Raw genomic sequence first — 13,879 nt, forward strand, 5'->3', positions numbered from 1 at the left:
TGTAACATTTGAATCACCTACATATGTCTTATCCAGCTACCGGTAGAATCTAGCTCCACCCACTTGTGTCCCATCTGGTTTAAAAAGGGTTTTCACAAGTTTGTTAAGATGAACAATGTGGTTGAAATAATCTTATTGCAAAGCTGGTTTTTCCCTTTTGAGAATACAATACTTTCAATAATAGAGAAACCTTCTCATTGGGGGATAGAGATATATTTTGCGGAGACCACATTGGAGGAAACAGATGGCATGTATTTCTGTGCAATATCTTATTGGCATGGAGAGTCGTAGCTGAACCGACAGAGCACCGTCTACAGACCATTATACCAGCCGACGAGTTCATTTGAAAGGAAGTTAACGATTGTTGTAATGACCAAGCTGTGATAGCGTTGAGACTAAGAACGTCTTTCTCTTTGCTTTCGCTGTCTCTCAGGCTACAGCCCATTTGCCCCGTCGAGAGCCGACTGCCCCCTCCGGATCCCGGGCAAATCCCTCTCCGCACCCTGCAGTTTAAGCGCGGCCTGCTCCATGAACTGCGCAAGGGCAATGCCACCAAAGAGCAAATCCGCCTGCACAACCTGGTCCAGCAGCTGCCGCGGGCCATCATCATCGGGGTGCGCAAGGGGGGCACCCGCGCCCTGTTGGAGATGCTCAACCTGCATCCGGCGGTGGTCAAGGCCTCGCAGGAGATCCACTTTTTCGACAATGACCAAAACTACGCCCGGGGCATCGACTGGTACCGGGAGAAAATGCCCTTCTCCTTCCCCCACCAGATTACCATTGAGAAGAGCCCCGCCTACTTCATCACGGAGGAGGTCCCCGAACGCATCTTCAAAATGAACTCCTCCATCAAGCTGCTGATCATCGTCCGCGAGCCCACCACCAGAGCGGTGTCGGACTACACGCAGGTGCTGGAGGGCAAGGAGCGCAAAAACAAGACCTACCACAAGTTCGAGAAGCTGGCCGTGGACTCCGGCACCTGCGAGGTGAACACAAAGTATAAAGCGGTGCGGACGAGCATCTACACCAAACACTTGGAGCGCTGGCTGAAGTACTTCCCCGTGGAGCAGTTCCACATCGTGGACGGGGACCGCCTCATCACGGACCCGCTGCCGGAGCTGCAGCTCGTCGAGCGCTTCCTCAACCTGCCCTCGAGAATCAGCCAGTACAACCTGTACTTCAACGCCACAAGGGGGTTTTACTGCCTGCGATTTAACATTGTCTTCAACAAGTGCCTGGCGGGCAGCAAGGGCCGCATCCATCCGGAGGTGGACCCGTCGGTGGTGACTAAACTGCAGAAGTTCTTCCACCCGTTCAATCAGAAGTTCTACCAGATCACTGGTAGAACATTCAACTGGCCATGACGAGCTCTGGACTCCTCCGCTGAGATTCCTTGGCTGTTTTTTAGTTTTGTTTTTTAGAAATGCCAACCTCTGAAATCTCAAACAAAAAAAAAGATCAATAGCACTTTGAGTTTAATACAGGAATGACAGTGTGACCAAATATAAAAGGGACTTGATGTGAGTTTGTTTCTACGTGAGTGAAATTAAAACGAAATAGTTTAAAGGTTTGACTAAAAGATTCAGTTCACTTGAGGGAAAGAAAAAAAACAGTACTGAACTGTGTGAATTAAGGGAGAGATTATTTTTTTGTTGCCCTTTGAAAGACTATCAAATGCTGACATACACACTGTAAAGATAAGCTTTTAAGTGTGATGCTTCTTCTCCCGATAGAGCGACTCAAAAGATGACTCAATTACATAATTGTTCATGTGTTCCCCCTTGTGTTGTTCATTTGACCAAATCTGCATGTGCAATCAAGATGCCATCTTTAACATCGTACACTCTTAGTCGTCTTCTGTTGTCTGTCCATATTGGTTTTTTTTGCCATATTTTCTTTTCAATTCATCGTGTGATGAATCCATCAGAAGGTGACCTCTTTTCATTCCCATCATGGCACCTGGTCTGGAGATCTGAACAGGCTCATTAAAATAGGATCTCGTGTTTCAAGCTTGACTCAAACCCGGAAAGCATTTAAAACTAAAGCTTGTCTTATTTCAACGTAAGTATGTCATTTTCTTCCCCCTTACAGCTCTTTCATTGGTTTGCGAAACACCTGGCACAAAAGCCATTGTAGGGGAAAAAAATAAAAATGGTTGTCCTTTGATGATTGTCGGCAATCCACCTTCTTTATTCTATGCTGATTGGCAAGATTTGTCTGTTTCTGTGCAAATACTCATTCTGTATCAAAAGTGTGTTGTTAAATTAAAAGAACGTGTAAACATTTGTCAGCTGATTTATTGTTCACTATTTGGTTTCACATTTGCCATTGAAAGGAATGGATCAACATTTTGCGAAATAGCTGAAAAACGTTTTTCTGTACTTTATCTTTCTGTTGATATTCACTTTTACTTCATTACATTTTGCAAAGAAAACTGATACTTTTACTTTCATACATTTCCCCTGAAGCCTTCATTACTCGCTACAAAATCAAATCTATCTTTAGAATTTTTTTTATCATGTGACCAACGTCGGGGACTTTGGTGGAACACAGACTCAAGCAGGTTTGGTGAATCAGGGGTGATAGCTTGCAAGTTCACTCATTGGTTTATCACGTTATTGCGAAATTGCAAACAAGTGTTTCCCACCGGTTGAAGTATATCTCTGGAGGGGGACTGGGGGAGAGACAGGTGTCTGATCTTCTAATTGAGCTATATATGGTGTATGTTAAGCTAACATTCGCTAGCTATCGTAAATCAAATGTGACATGAGTGTAGTAGACAGATCGCTAGCAAGTTAGTGAGGTGAGGAAGTGTTGACAGTTGGGAGATTGATGATTTGAGTCATCTTAGCTATAATCGTTGCAGCACTAGTTGGCTAACGTTAGTTAACTCTGACCCTTTGCTTTTGTATTAACAGCGTTTACTTTTATTTTTACTTTCAATTCTTAAGTACATTTAATATGAGAGAATTACTTGTGATACTTACGTACAGTAATTATGAGATACTTTAAGACTTTTACTCAAGTAGTATTCTCATAGGTGACTTTTAATTTGACTGGAGTCATTTTCCAAGGTATTTTTACTTTTACTCAAGTGGTTTTTGGATACTTTATACACCACGGGTAAGAATGCATCTGGGAGGGTATCAGGCAGCTTCCAGGACGAAGATCCAGATCAAACATGTGAAAATGAGGCAGCCGGGAGAGAAAAGGATCTCAAGACGAGTGATGACCACCCGGAGAGGTACCAATCTTCACATCTCACTCTGAGAAAGACAGCAAATATGCACGTGGCTCAAAATGTTTAACTTTTTTCATGCTGGGGCCCTGTTGAGTTTTCTTGTAAACTAACAACAGTTATATTTACTGAACAAAACTCATTCAGTCAGCTCGAACAAACAATGTACTGTGTACATTTCCTTCTTCAGAAAACATGTTCATGGTATGTTCTTATTACAACTGCACGATGAAATGAAACAATAGGGAACTTATGGATCCTGAATTGTTGAGGAAAAGTTCCTCAAGATTAGCGGAAATAGTGTCACAATTTAGTTTTATTAGATTACTAGATGTTGTGCTTGTGTTGCCGTGAAACATTACTGGACACATAATACAGCTGAAATAATAATTTAACCAGTTGATTTCTGGGACATCTGCTGACCCCTAGTGTTGTGTAGCAGCATCAGTATAACATTTTTATGGCCCCTGTAATGCTTTTTAAAATAAAAAAACTACAATAAATTAAGAGCTGAAGTTGGGGGGGTTATCATTTGTTCTAAGTTATGTAATTACAGTAATCATGTGATTTCTGTTGGGCACTGCTGGTACGCCATACCAGCAGATCTTCACGCCTGTGAGTACGATACTATTGTCATGGACACAAGAATATTTTACCATTTAAAAAATCCAAAGTATGATTCAGTGAAGTTCACGTTAACCTTTTGAATGACCTTGACTGTGACTTTTGCTGCACATTATTTCCGTATATATTCTCGTCTTCAATTCACTGCATACCGATAATAGAAATGTATCTCAATAAATACCCTGCCACTTAAATTCAGTGCAATAGCCCATTTTATTAGTATACTTTAAGATGTGATTGAGTAAATTCTGAGATCCAAAGTTCGACCAGAAGTCAACAATTGAAGATGAAGAGAAGATTAAAGCGTGCCATGAACCACTCCCTCTGAGCTTGTGCCGGTATCAGCAGAGTTCGGTAAAAAAAAAAAGAGACAATAAAAAAGCTGCTTTAATTACAGCAGTTCAAATTAGATTCACGCTCTTTTCTGGATCAATCCGAGCGCTGTCATAAACAAAAAAACACCAGTCGGCATCTTTGAAAGTATAACTTTTTCAGTTACTGATTTAACCTGCCCTTCCATTTTCATTTCATTATCATTTTGTGGGTTTTTTGTTCTGGAAACCTCTCGCTGCCTCCCAGTCCCTTGCTGCAGTACCACTCTCAGCCTGAAGCCTGACACTCATGTGTCGTCAAGGGCGCTCTTTTACAAAAACAAAGACTTACAGTAATAAACGCTGTTCTGTAGCCTAAGTTATATCTGGTTTTCAAAAATAAAGTTCAATGAAGTGGTAGGCGTTCGTGTTGCATTATGGGAAGTGTAGGATTGTGCATTTGTTATGGATTGACATTCATGTGGAAGGATGTTTTTTTCAAACTCTTTTTTTGGTTGCGAGCACTTCATTACACTGCAAAAAAGCTTTGTTACCCCAGATCCCCTCATTCCATGCTTTCTTTTCACACTAAAAGCCCTAAATGTCAAATATTCAGTATTTAGCTTTTTGTCCGAACCGTTTGTTCCCGATATAATTGACTCTTTTGTGGAGTGAAATAAATTACCCACCTCCACAAAAGGGAGGCTTAAAAAATGACACTGTAACTTGAAATTAAAAAGTTGAAATGTCTGCAGCACCTCAGCTGTCAGAGGGGGGTCAGTGGGGAGTGAATGTTTTATGACTTCACCTCAGTGGGAGGGACAGCCTGATTGCTGCCTTCCCTTTACACGGCGCTGACTCAGCAGTCTCCTCCTCTGTGTGTGTGTGAGCGTGTGTCTGTGTGAGTGTGTGCGTGTGTGTGCATGTGTGTGTGTGTGTGTGGGTTGGTGCGTGGGTCTGTGTGTGAGTGTGTGTGTGTCTGTGTTAGTGTGTGTGTGTGAATGAATCGCAGCCCCTTCCAATGAGCAGTTCTCCTTAATGGTGTTTCAGGACATTAACGGAACTGCCCCGCTCGCTCCGATCCGTCCTCCGCTCGGCGGGGGTCGTTGGAGGTCACGGATTCCTCGGTGAATCACACCAACAGGTGCCTGTTTCTCGTTGATGTTTCTATGGAAGAACCGGCTTACAGTGACTGCTTGGAGTACTTGGAGCTGTACATCAGTCTCTCTAACATGAGCAGCCGGTCTTTTTTTCAAGGGCTGTTTCTTAACAATTTTGAAAAGAATTGGAATGAATTGTAATTAGTTATTAATTACTTATCGGTATTATTGCCAATTAGCCTATGCTCAGAGATCACCCATTATATAGTTTTCTTTCTGGCCTAAAAAATGTACTCTGTTCCACCTTCTCGTGTCACATCTGGTTGCAAAAAAACAAACAAGATGGCGACGACCAGCACGAGCTTCAGGCTTCAGAGAACCGTCGTCCTCGCACCAATAGGTGACGTTGCGATGACGACGTTGACTGATTGCGGTCTACATTACTGACACGCTGATCTAAGATGGCAAAGGTGGTGTACAGCTGCTGAGCATGAAAATAACAAGACGCACGTAGAGATGACGAGACAAACTGCCCGGATGGATTTGTAGAACAACAACAATGCAACAATGATCCAGAAATTCAGCGGGACATTTCCTCCACAGTGTTCCATACCACCCTTCATTGGACGTGTCTCGTGTGTTTCGCACAACAGATAAGACAAGGACTTCTCTGACTCTTAAGGACAAGGATGGGTGGAGGCAGGAAACGTGGCCAATCACAAGAAGGGTGCAAAGAGGCCCAGAGTATCGGACGAAGACACAAACAAACCTGGTTTCCGTCATCAGGGAAGTGGAGAAACACGCATTTCCTCTGCCATTTAGACGTCACTAATCAGTGTGTGGAAGTACGCAAATAGGGGAAAGGACCGGAAGGAAAAGGACGGATCGCCCAATGTAGCATCGTTGAGTTCAAACTCATTTGTTTCAAAATTTGATAAAAACTTACACGGCTTCAACGAGTGCAATTGGACCAACTGTTCCCTAACATTGGTCTATAAAGAAATTTAGGTCAATTTAAATGCGTTTGCACTGTTTCTCTACATATTACATATTCCCCCGTTAAATTTCTGAATAAATCTGCGCTTGAGATCATCTCACGTTTTTTCTTTGGCAGCAAGGACACTGAGCAGACCAGCAGTGCCTCAATTCTTCTTCTTCTTCTTCTTCTTCTTCTTCTTCTTCTTCTTCTTCTTCTTCTTCTTCTTCTCCACACACAAGTTTACGATGCCGTCCTCCCTCAAGTTCTCCACTGAATCACCGTCAGAAGCATTATATTTATCGTGACTTTTCCCCACCGTGGAAATATCCTCTGAATTATGTCTCTTTAAATACGTCCTCTTATGCCCTTTGAATCCTCTTATTCCAATGTGCTTAACCTCCTGAAGGAAACATCGACTTACGTACATGTTTTTTTATTTTTTAAGAAAATGCGGGTTGAAGACGGATCTTCTACGATTACCTGTTTAATTTTGTATATTTTTTGTATTGGTCAATAATTATTTCAGTGTCGTGATTATATTATTATATAAAAATGTTTTGTATTGAGTCTTTGAAATGCTTATGCATCATACATTATACAGTATGCCAACATCTGCATTTAACCCACTACATTATTATTGATTCAGAATTGATATTAAGAATCATTGTCATCATTGTAACAGTAATAATACTAGTAACACATATTCTAAAGAATATACCAAAAATGTAAACAAAATAAAGATTTGACACGGATTGTGTAACGTTATATTTCCTGTAGTGTAGACATTATTACAGTTGTCCATGAATGGTTTCCATGCTTTTTTATTTATTATTTATTTTTTCCAACTTCAAACCAGCTAAAAAGACAAGCCACGGCGCGGGTCTGCGCCCCAGTGGGCTGTGTAATGATCACGTTTAGCCACGCGGCGGCGCTCTAACCCAGAAGATAGCATCTCAGGCAGGTACGGATGTAGCGTTGACTGAAGGAGAGAGAGAGAGAGAGAGAGAAGGAGAGAGAGAGAGAGAGAGAGAGAGAGAGAGAGAGAGAGAGAGAGAGAGAGAGAGAGAGAGAGAGAGAAAATAAACCCCATTAGAGTATACATGTATTGCTGTCTGGTTCCGTCCAAAATCTCGACCTTTTGACCCCTCAGGAACACATTTTTATTAAACCAAGGGTCCATCACCAAAATGTAGTGATTTGGATTCCATCACTTAACATCGGTACTTGATTGAAAAGAGTTTATAATAGCATCCCTGTGCAGCTGGTGGTAGCTCAAAGTGATGTCTGCATCAGCCCAGAGAAACATTCTGTATGTATCCACAATTAAGGTTGAACAAAACTATTGTAGTCGAGTCTTGAAAGGATTGTCTAACTTCCTCATTCATGATGACTGATGATGAGTCGTGGATTCGAGAAGTGTCATGACGTCACATCGCACCGCTACCCAGATGAGTTATTTAGCTTTAAGAGGCACAAATTCAAGTGTGTCTTTAGGAGAGTCATTATACCCGTGAGTCTAGCGATGGTTTTGTGCAGTAATAGTTCCAGGCTTGCAAACTGCAGCATCAATCTCTCTCTCTCACACACACACACACTCTTCAGAGTGTGCGACTGCTCTGCTCACAGTTTTATTTTTTTTGCATAACCTGCATTTGAACCATGACGTTGCATCCCTTTTTTTCTGGAGCAATTTGTATTGTATCTAGACGACTGGGACTAAACCGACAGGTGAAGTTCCTGAAAGGGGACAGTTGGAGTTGTATGAGCTGCAAAACAATACAGCATCATTTTACTTTGCAGGAGAGAAAACCAAATCAAGTCACTCATTGACGCAAACAAACAAACACATCGAGGCAGACAAAGTCCAGTATTCCGCTTGGTAGAATTCATACTCAGTCTGGCCTTGGAGACCGTGTAACTGGACATACCTCCATCGACTGAAGGTAGTCATGCACCAACTGTGGAGAAGTAAGTCAAACAAGCTGATCCGTCCATCCGGAGAGAGGGATCCTCCTCTGTTGCTCTCCTGAAGGTTTCTTCCCTTTTTTCCCTGTGAAAGGGTTTTTTGGGAGTTGTTCCTGATCCGATGTAAGGTCCTGGGACAGGGATGTCGTATGTGTACAGATGGTAAAGCCCTCTGAGGCAAATTTGTAATTTGTGATAATGGGCTATATAAAATAAACTGAACGGAATTGAATTGAACACAAACCCGGTTAAAAAAATCCAAACGGCGCCCATTTTTTTATACGTTTCGTGACGGTGTTTGCGAAAACATTGCATTTCTAATAGGAGTCTATGGGAAAGGTGTATGCACTTCCCAGAGGCGCGTGTCCATCCAGGATGCCGCTATGCAGCTCGCAATGAAGCCACTTCATCTTCACTATGTGGCCTAAAGTGTGTGGACACCCCCCTACTTGTGTGTGCTCTACTTCTTTTCCGGTTCGGGGAACCCTCAGATGTAATCGAGGCAAGTCTCGATGCCACAACTTTCAATCAAAGTGTACACGGCGGCAGCGTTCCTCCGACATTTGCATTTCACCAAATAACGACAGATGCAGCTCCAATTTTATTCACATTTATTTTTCGCTTTTAGTGTGCTCACAGAAAATTAGAACACCTTAAGCAGAGGAGTTTTAATAGCAATGTTGTTGGGTTTTTTTGTAGATTTTTTTTGGAAGCAAAGTTACATTCCATCTCTAGGTCAAACTGGTCAAAGCTTCTCCAGTATTTACACAAGGAAAAGAGAGCGAGAGAGAGAGAGAGCGACAAGATGCTACACAAACATTTGCATCTGATAGATTCCTTAATTGTTTTGTCAAAAACCACTGAAAAAGCACCGCCTGCTGTAATCAAAAAAGCATACCACAGTATATAAACAGTTAACCATTCCACGTATCACAGCTTGGTTTTGACTTCAAAATTGCTTAAGAAGGTCACCCGGGATGACTTATTGTGTGTGTTTGTGTTTGTGTTGTTATCTTACAAAAATGAGCAGGGTGGAAAAAAGAGCTGCAAACTTCATGTGCTTCTTGATCAAGATTTTTTTTTTTTCATTTTGTACAATAATCACAGTTAAAAACACCCCGCCTATACATACTTACATTTTTATTTTATTAAGGTCATAAAAACCAACAGTAAACAATAAAGTCTATACAACTTGTATTTCTACTGAATCACTGACTGGTACAGCTAATGAGAAGTGAAAAGCTCCTATGCGTTTATATGACTTCCTAAAAAATCTCTGGCTTTTCTTCGTTTTATCGGAAAAAAAAGACTTAGTGTTGAAAAAAACGTACGGGCGTATTGATGTTGGTCTCATAGTTTTACGTAGACTACTCTTTTCTCAATAGTCTGTAGCACAGCCAGCCCCCCACCCCCTCCCACCCTCCCCACAAACTTGCTTTACAGCTCCCCCTTCCTCTCCTTCATACCATGGGCATGTCCATACCATTTTGTTTATATTTTGTATACAAAATTAAAAAGACAAGAAAGGAAAATGTAATACTGATGAAAAAAAAATATATGGCATAGTGTGGATGTATTTAATCTGTTGTACATATTGAAGCCACCCACCTCACTACAGCCCGTTGGAATGGAAGTAACAAGGGGCAGAGATGGGTTTTGTGTAAAAGGGGGGAGGGGTTGTGGGGTGGGGGGGGGGCAGGGAATGCAAACCCAAACAAATTTCAAAAAATAAAGAAAAACTTTAAAATATCCCTGGTTGTTGACAAGTTCTTCAAAGCCAGGACCTGGCGTCACTCCAACATAGAAAACAGGGGAATGTTCTTTGATTATCTTTCTTTTTTTTAAATTTTCTAACTTCTCCCCTCTTTACCCCGCAAAACTTATTCGGCGGCCTTGGCGGCCGGGGACTCCGCGGCTGACGCCGCCTCCTGCGAGGCCGGTGCAGCCTCCTCTGTCTTGGGCGCCTCCTCGGCCGGCTTCTCCGCTGCCTTCGGCTCCTCTGCCTTTGGCTCCTCGGCGGGTGCGGCCTCCTTGACCTCATCGGTGGGCTTCTCTGCCACCACCTCTGGCTTGGCTTCTACTTCCTCCTTGGCGGGCTCCGCGGCAGGTGCGTCCTCCACCTCGGCGGGTTTGGCCACCTCACTGGCCGCCGCCTTGGCCTCCTCCGTGCCCTCGGCCTTGGCCTCCTCTGTGGTTGCATCAGCAGCGACCTCCTCCTCGCCCTCAGCTCCATCCCCCGTCTCCTTTTTGGTCTTCTTGAAAGTGAAGCCGCTGAGCTTGAACGACTTCTTAAAGGAGAAGCGCTTCTTCTTCTTCTTGGGGGTCTCGGTGCTGGCGGACGGGGTGGCGGCGGCGGCGCCGTCCTCCTCCACCTTCGCCGCCTCTCCCTCGGCGGGAGCAGGGGACGCCGCCTCTACCTTCTCCCCATCCGCAGCCTCCTTCTCGGCGGGGGCATCCTCCGCCTTGACAGCCTCCTCCTTGGGGCTCTCCTCGGCGGCGGCGCTCCCATTGGCCTGCACCTCCTCCTTGCCGTTCTCGACTGCCGCGGGAGCGGCGTCTCTGTTTGCCTTAACATGTCCGTTTTCCTAAAGAGAGAACACAGTGGCTGTCAGTGGAGAGCTGGCATGGGTTCTACAGCAGAGCCGTGCAGTGCCACTGGGGGACACCAGGGGCAGCAGAAACCAACCAATCAGCACTGACTAAAGCAGACGCACACTGCATCCTGGACTCAGGTTCGACTTTTAAGAGACTTTATTTGGAAATAATTTAAATAACACTTATTCATTTGTGTTTTTGCCCTGGATTTCATTCTCCTCCTGAGCCAGCTGGTCGCTCCCGGCAGAGCAGATCCAAAAGCAAAGCAGCTGCTCATTAGGGAGAGTACAGTTCAGGTACATTTCATATTTCATAACAACTGTCTAATAAGTAAACGGGGTTTTGAATTGTATATTTGATCAAACTCTTCATTTTAAAGTAGCGACTACAAGCTAAACATGCCTCTTGTTCTGCCTCTCTCTCTCTCTCTTTTTTTTCTCTCTCTCTCTCTCTCTCTCTCTCCGCGGCGCACCATTGGCTCCCTCCTGCCATCTCCACTTTCTAGTCGAGCATCTGTAACAAAAGGAGCGGCTCTCCACACAGCCCCCCCCCCCCCACCCATTTTTTGTTAAAGAGTTGTCGCCGTCGCGCATCTTGTCTTATGTGTCACCGAGAGGCGACTTCATTCAGAGCTGTTCCTTCTCATGGAGTTTTTCTTTTTTTGTTGGAGCACATTGGCCAATACACGGGTGCCGTTCAAATGCAACGATCTTTACCAACGAAGGAGCCAAACCAAAAATCGTCTGCTATGTCAAATGTTCCTCCAGATATCCCCTCAACGCACCGTTTCCCACGAAACATTAGAAATAACAAATGCTCCATCTGTTGCTGATTTTTTTTTTTTAACAAGCCTTCCCATTTTAGTTTAAACTCTAGCCGCGGAGCTTCCATCTATCCACTGATTACGCACGGATTTTCGCCCCGAGCCCGCAGCCCGACCAGATTCCCACTCTCTCCCTCCACCACCTCCCTCCCCTCCCACCCCCACCCCCGGTGGATGCGATGGAAGCTGGGTGATAAAATATAATTTACCTGTGCATTGGACTTGGTGGGTGAAGCAGCAGTAGCAACAGCCTCTCCGGGCTTTTCAGCCGAGATTTCAGCCTTTCCAGCTGTCCTGGACAATTGCGCTCCCATGCTTTTAGCTCCAACAAAGAAACTCAACCGATCCCCACACACAGAAAAAAAAAAAAAAAAAGCGAACAAAGACCCCACAAGCCTCTTTGTTGAAACGCAAAGCTCTTCGCTGCTGTCTCCCCTCTCTCTCTCTCTCTCTCTCTCTCTCTCTTGCTCTCTCTCTTTCTCTCTGCACAAAGAGAGAAACAGTTCACTTGAGAAAACGCAAAAGCAAAATCCAGTTGAGAGCGACTGAAGGTTTTTTCACAATAGCTGGAAAAATCTGACAGGTTTAGGGACAAGTAATATAATCCCAGATCGGTGGCCGTGTCGCTGCAGACAGGCTGCAAAATGGAGAAATTTCCCTTGTTGCTCTTAAGATGCGGAGTCCAACGCCCAAGTGAAGAGATGAATGGGCGCTCCAAGCGATGACGGCACCGCACTCGGATTCAGCCAATCACGGACGCCTCTGTGGAGCGTGGGCGGGGTTTGGGGGGGAAAGGGAGTGAACAATAGATTGTAAGCGCTGCGTTCACGGTATGATGAAATTCATAAAAACAAAACCCAAAAATGAATTTTTTTTTTTTAAATATCTGGAATGGTTCATTACCACGCCACGTGATCATTTGTTTTGCTTTTGAACACTCAACCATAATGTTCAAAAATGGACGTTTTTATTTCACCTTATTTTGATTCTATTAAGTTATGCTAGGTGACTCGAAGTCCACCTCCTATAGTTTTCTGGAGCTATATATATATATATATATATATATATATACACACACACACACATTACTTTTTCATGAAACATGCCACATCCTTTTTCAGGCTTCAGTGGCTATGAAATGGAAAATGGAAGTTGATATGTTTTGGTTGTATTGTCATGCAAACTTAATTTCCACACAAAACCTTATGAAAATGTAACAATGCGTGCACGTAATATAATTAGTGTAAGAAGTCGAGTCTTGGATCGGAGATGTTGCTTTCGGAAAATGAACCCATAACGATCTGTGGACCAGTTGTGGTGCAGGTAATCCCCAGGGATGCTTGAGGGGGTTCACAGCAAAATAAATTGAATTATTTATTCTACAACTCCATTCATAAGTGACACAGACCCCGGGACAAAAAATAGTTTGCATCAGTTTAGGGATCCTTGATGTGAAAACGTTTGGAAACCACTAATCTAGACTACACAACTGTCTATATTGTAAAGGTAAGTAACATACGCAAGGTTACAGCCAAACACAAGTGGCCTGGGTGATGAAATCAACAAGTTTGTGGTTTGACACCATCAACTAGCCACACGTTGAATCATTTTTTAAGTCAATTAGCATCTGAAAAATTGCCCCTGATCCTTATTCCCACTCAGAACTTGTATGTACAAATATCTCCAGTGGCACACAACCCCTATTTTTTGTTAATAAATATATTTGAACGCTTTCTCAGCTTTGAATTGAATAAATGAATTCCTGTACTAACTGAGGTCGTCACATATGATAGCGTGGTTCTCACTGTTCACTGAGTGTTGGTCAAAAGACTTCAATGAGAGCCTTCGGTTATCAGGCTCCTCTTCTGTGCAACCAGCTTCCAGTTTCAGTCCGGGGGAGGGGGAGCAGACACGTCACCACATTTAAGAGACGGCTTAAGACTTTCGTCTTTGATAGGGCTTATAGTTAGGCCTGGCTCAGGTTTGCCCTGGTCCAGCCCCTAGATATGCTGCTAAAGGTCTAGACTGCCGAGGGACATCTTAGGAAACACTGAGCTCCTATCTCCTCTTCTCGATCTCCTTCGGTATTAATTGATGTCTCTTCAATGCACATTTCTAACTATACTTCTTCCCCAGAGTCTTTGTGCTTCCTCTCCTCACAGGTTTACATGATCATGGTTTTATATGGACCCTGGTCCTAGTTGCATTGCTATTACTATTGCTAATACCATTACTGCTTTTCCT

General features: G+C 43.6%; 2 protein-coding genes across 2 annotated transcripts in view; one reads left to right on the forward strand and one right to left on the reverse strand.

Moving 5' to 3' along the window:
- Positions 1-2,285, forward strand: part of LOC130202633 (heparan sulfate glucosamine 3-O-sulfotransferase 5) — a 69,222-nt gene extending 66,937 nt beyond the window's left edge. The window contains exon 4 of the mRNA XM_056428332.1: positions 434-2,285. Within this exon, the coding sequence (XP_056284307.1) occupies positions 434-1,364 (931 nt within the window). The 3' untranslated portion in view covers positions 1,365-2,285. The remainder of the gene's footprint in view (positions 1-433) is intronic.
- Positions 2,286-8,811: 6,526 nt separating this feature from the next.
- On the reverse strand, positions 8,812-12,324 carry marcksa (myristoylated alanine-rich protein kinase C substrate a). The gene is made up of 2 exons (XM_056428070.1): positions 11,845-12,324; positions 8,812-10,802 (listed from the first exon to the last, which is right to left on the reverse strand). Exons 1-2 carry the CDS (start codon positions 11,947-11,949, stop codon positions 10,098-10,100), a joined length of 810 nt encoding a protein of 269 aa, XP_056284045.1. The 5' UTR covers positions 11,950-12,324; the 3' UTR covers positions 8,812-10,097.
- Positions 12,325-13,879: the final 1,555 nt, after the last annotated feature.

Source organism: Pseudoliparis swirei, chromosome 12, assembly GCF_029220125.1.
Source record: "Pseudoliparis swirei isolate HS2019 ecotype Mariana Trench chromosome 12, NWPU_hadal_v1, whole genome shotgun sequence".
Lineage (NCBI taxonomy): Eukaryota > Metazoa > Chordata > Actinopteri > Perciformes > Liparidae > Pseudoliparis > Pseudoliparis swirei.

What these genes read in the sequence shown, in the direction of transcription:
- marcksa (XM_056428070.1), bottom strand. Translation starts at nt 11,949, where the DNA reads ATGGGAGCGCAATTGTCCAGGACAGCTGGAAAGGCTGAAATCTCGGCT. An exon ending in CCACCAAGTCCAATGCACAG is followed by an intron (nt 10,803 to 11,844) that starts GTAAATTATATT and finishes TTCTCTCTTTAG; the next exon opens with GAAAACGGACATGTTAAGGC.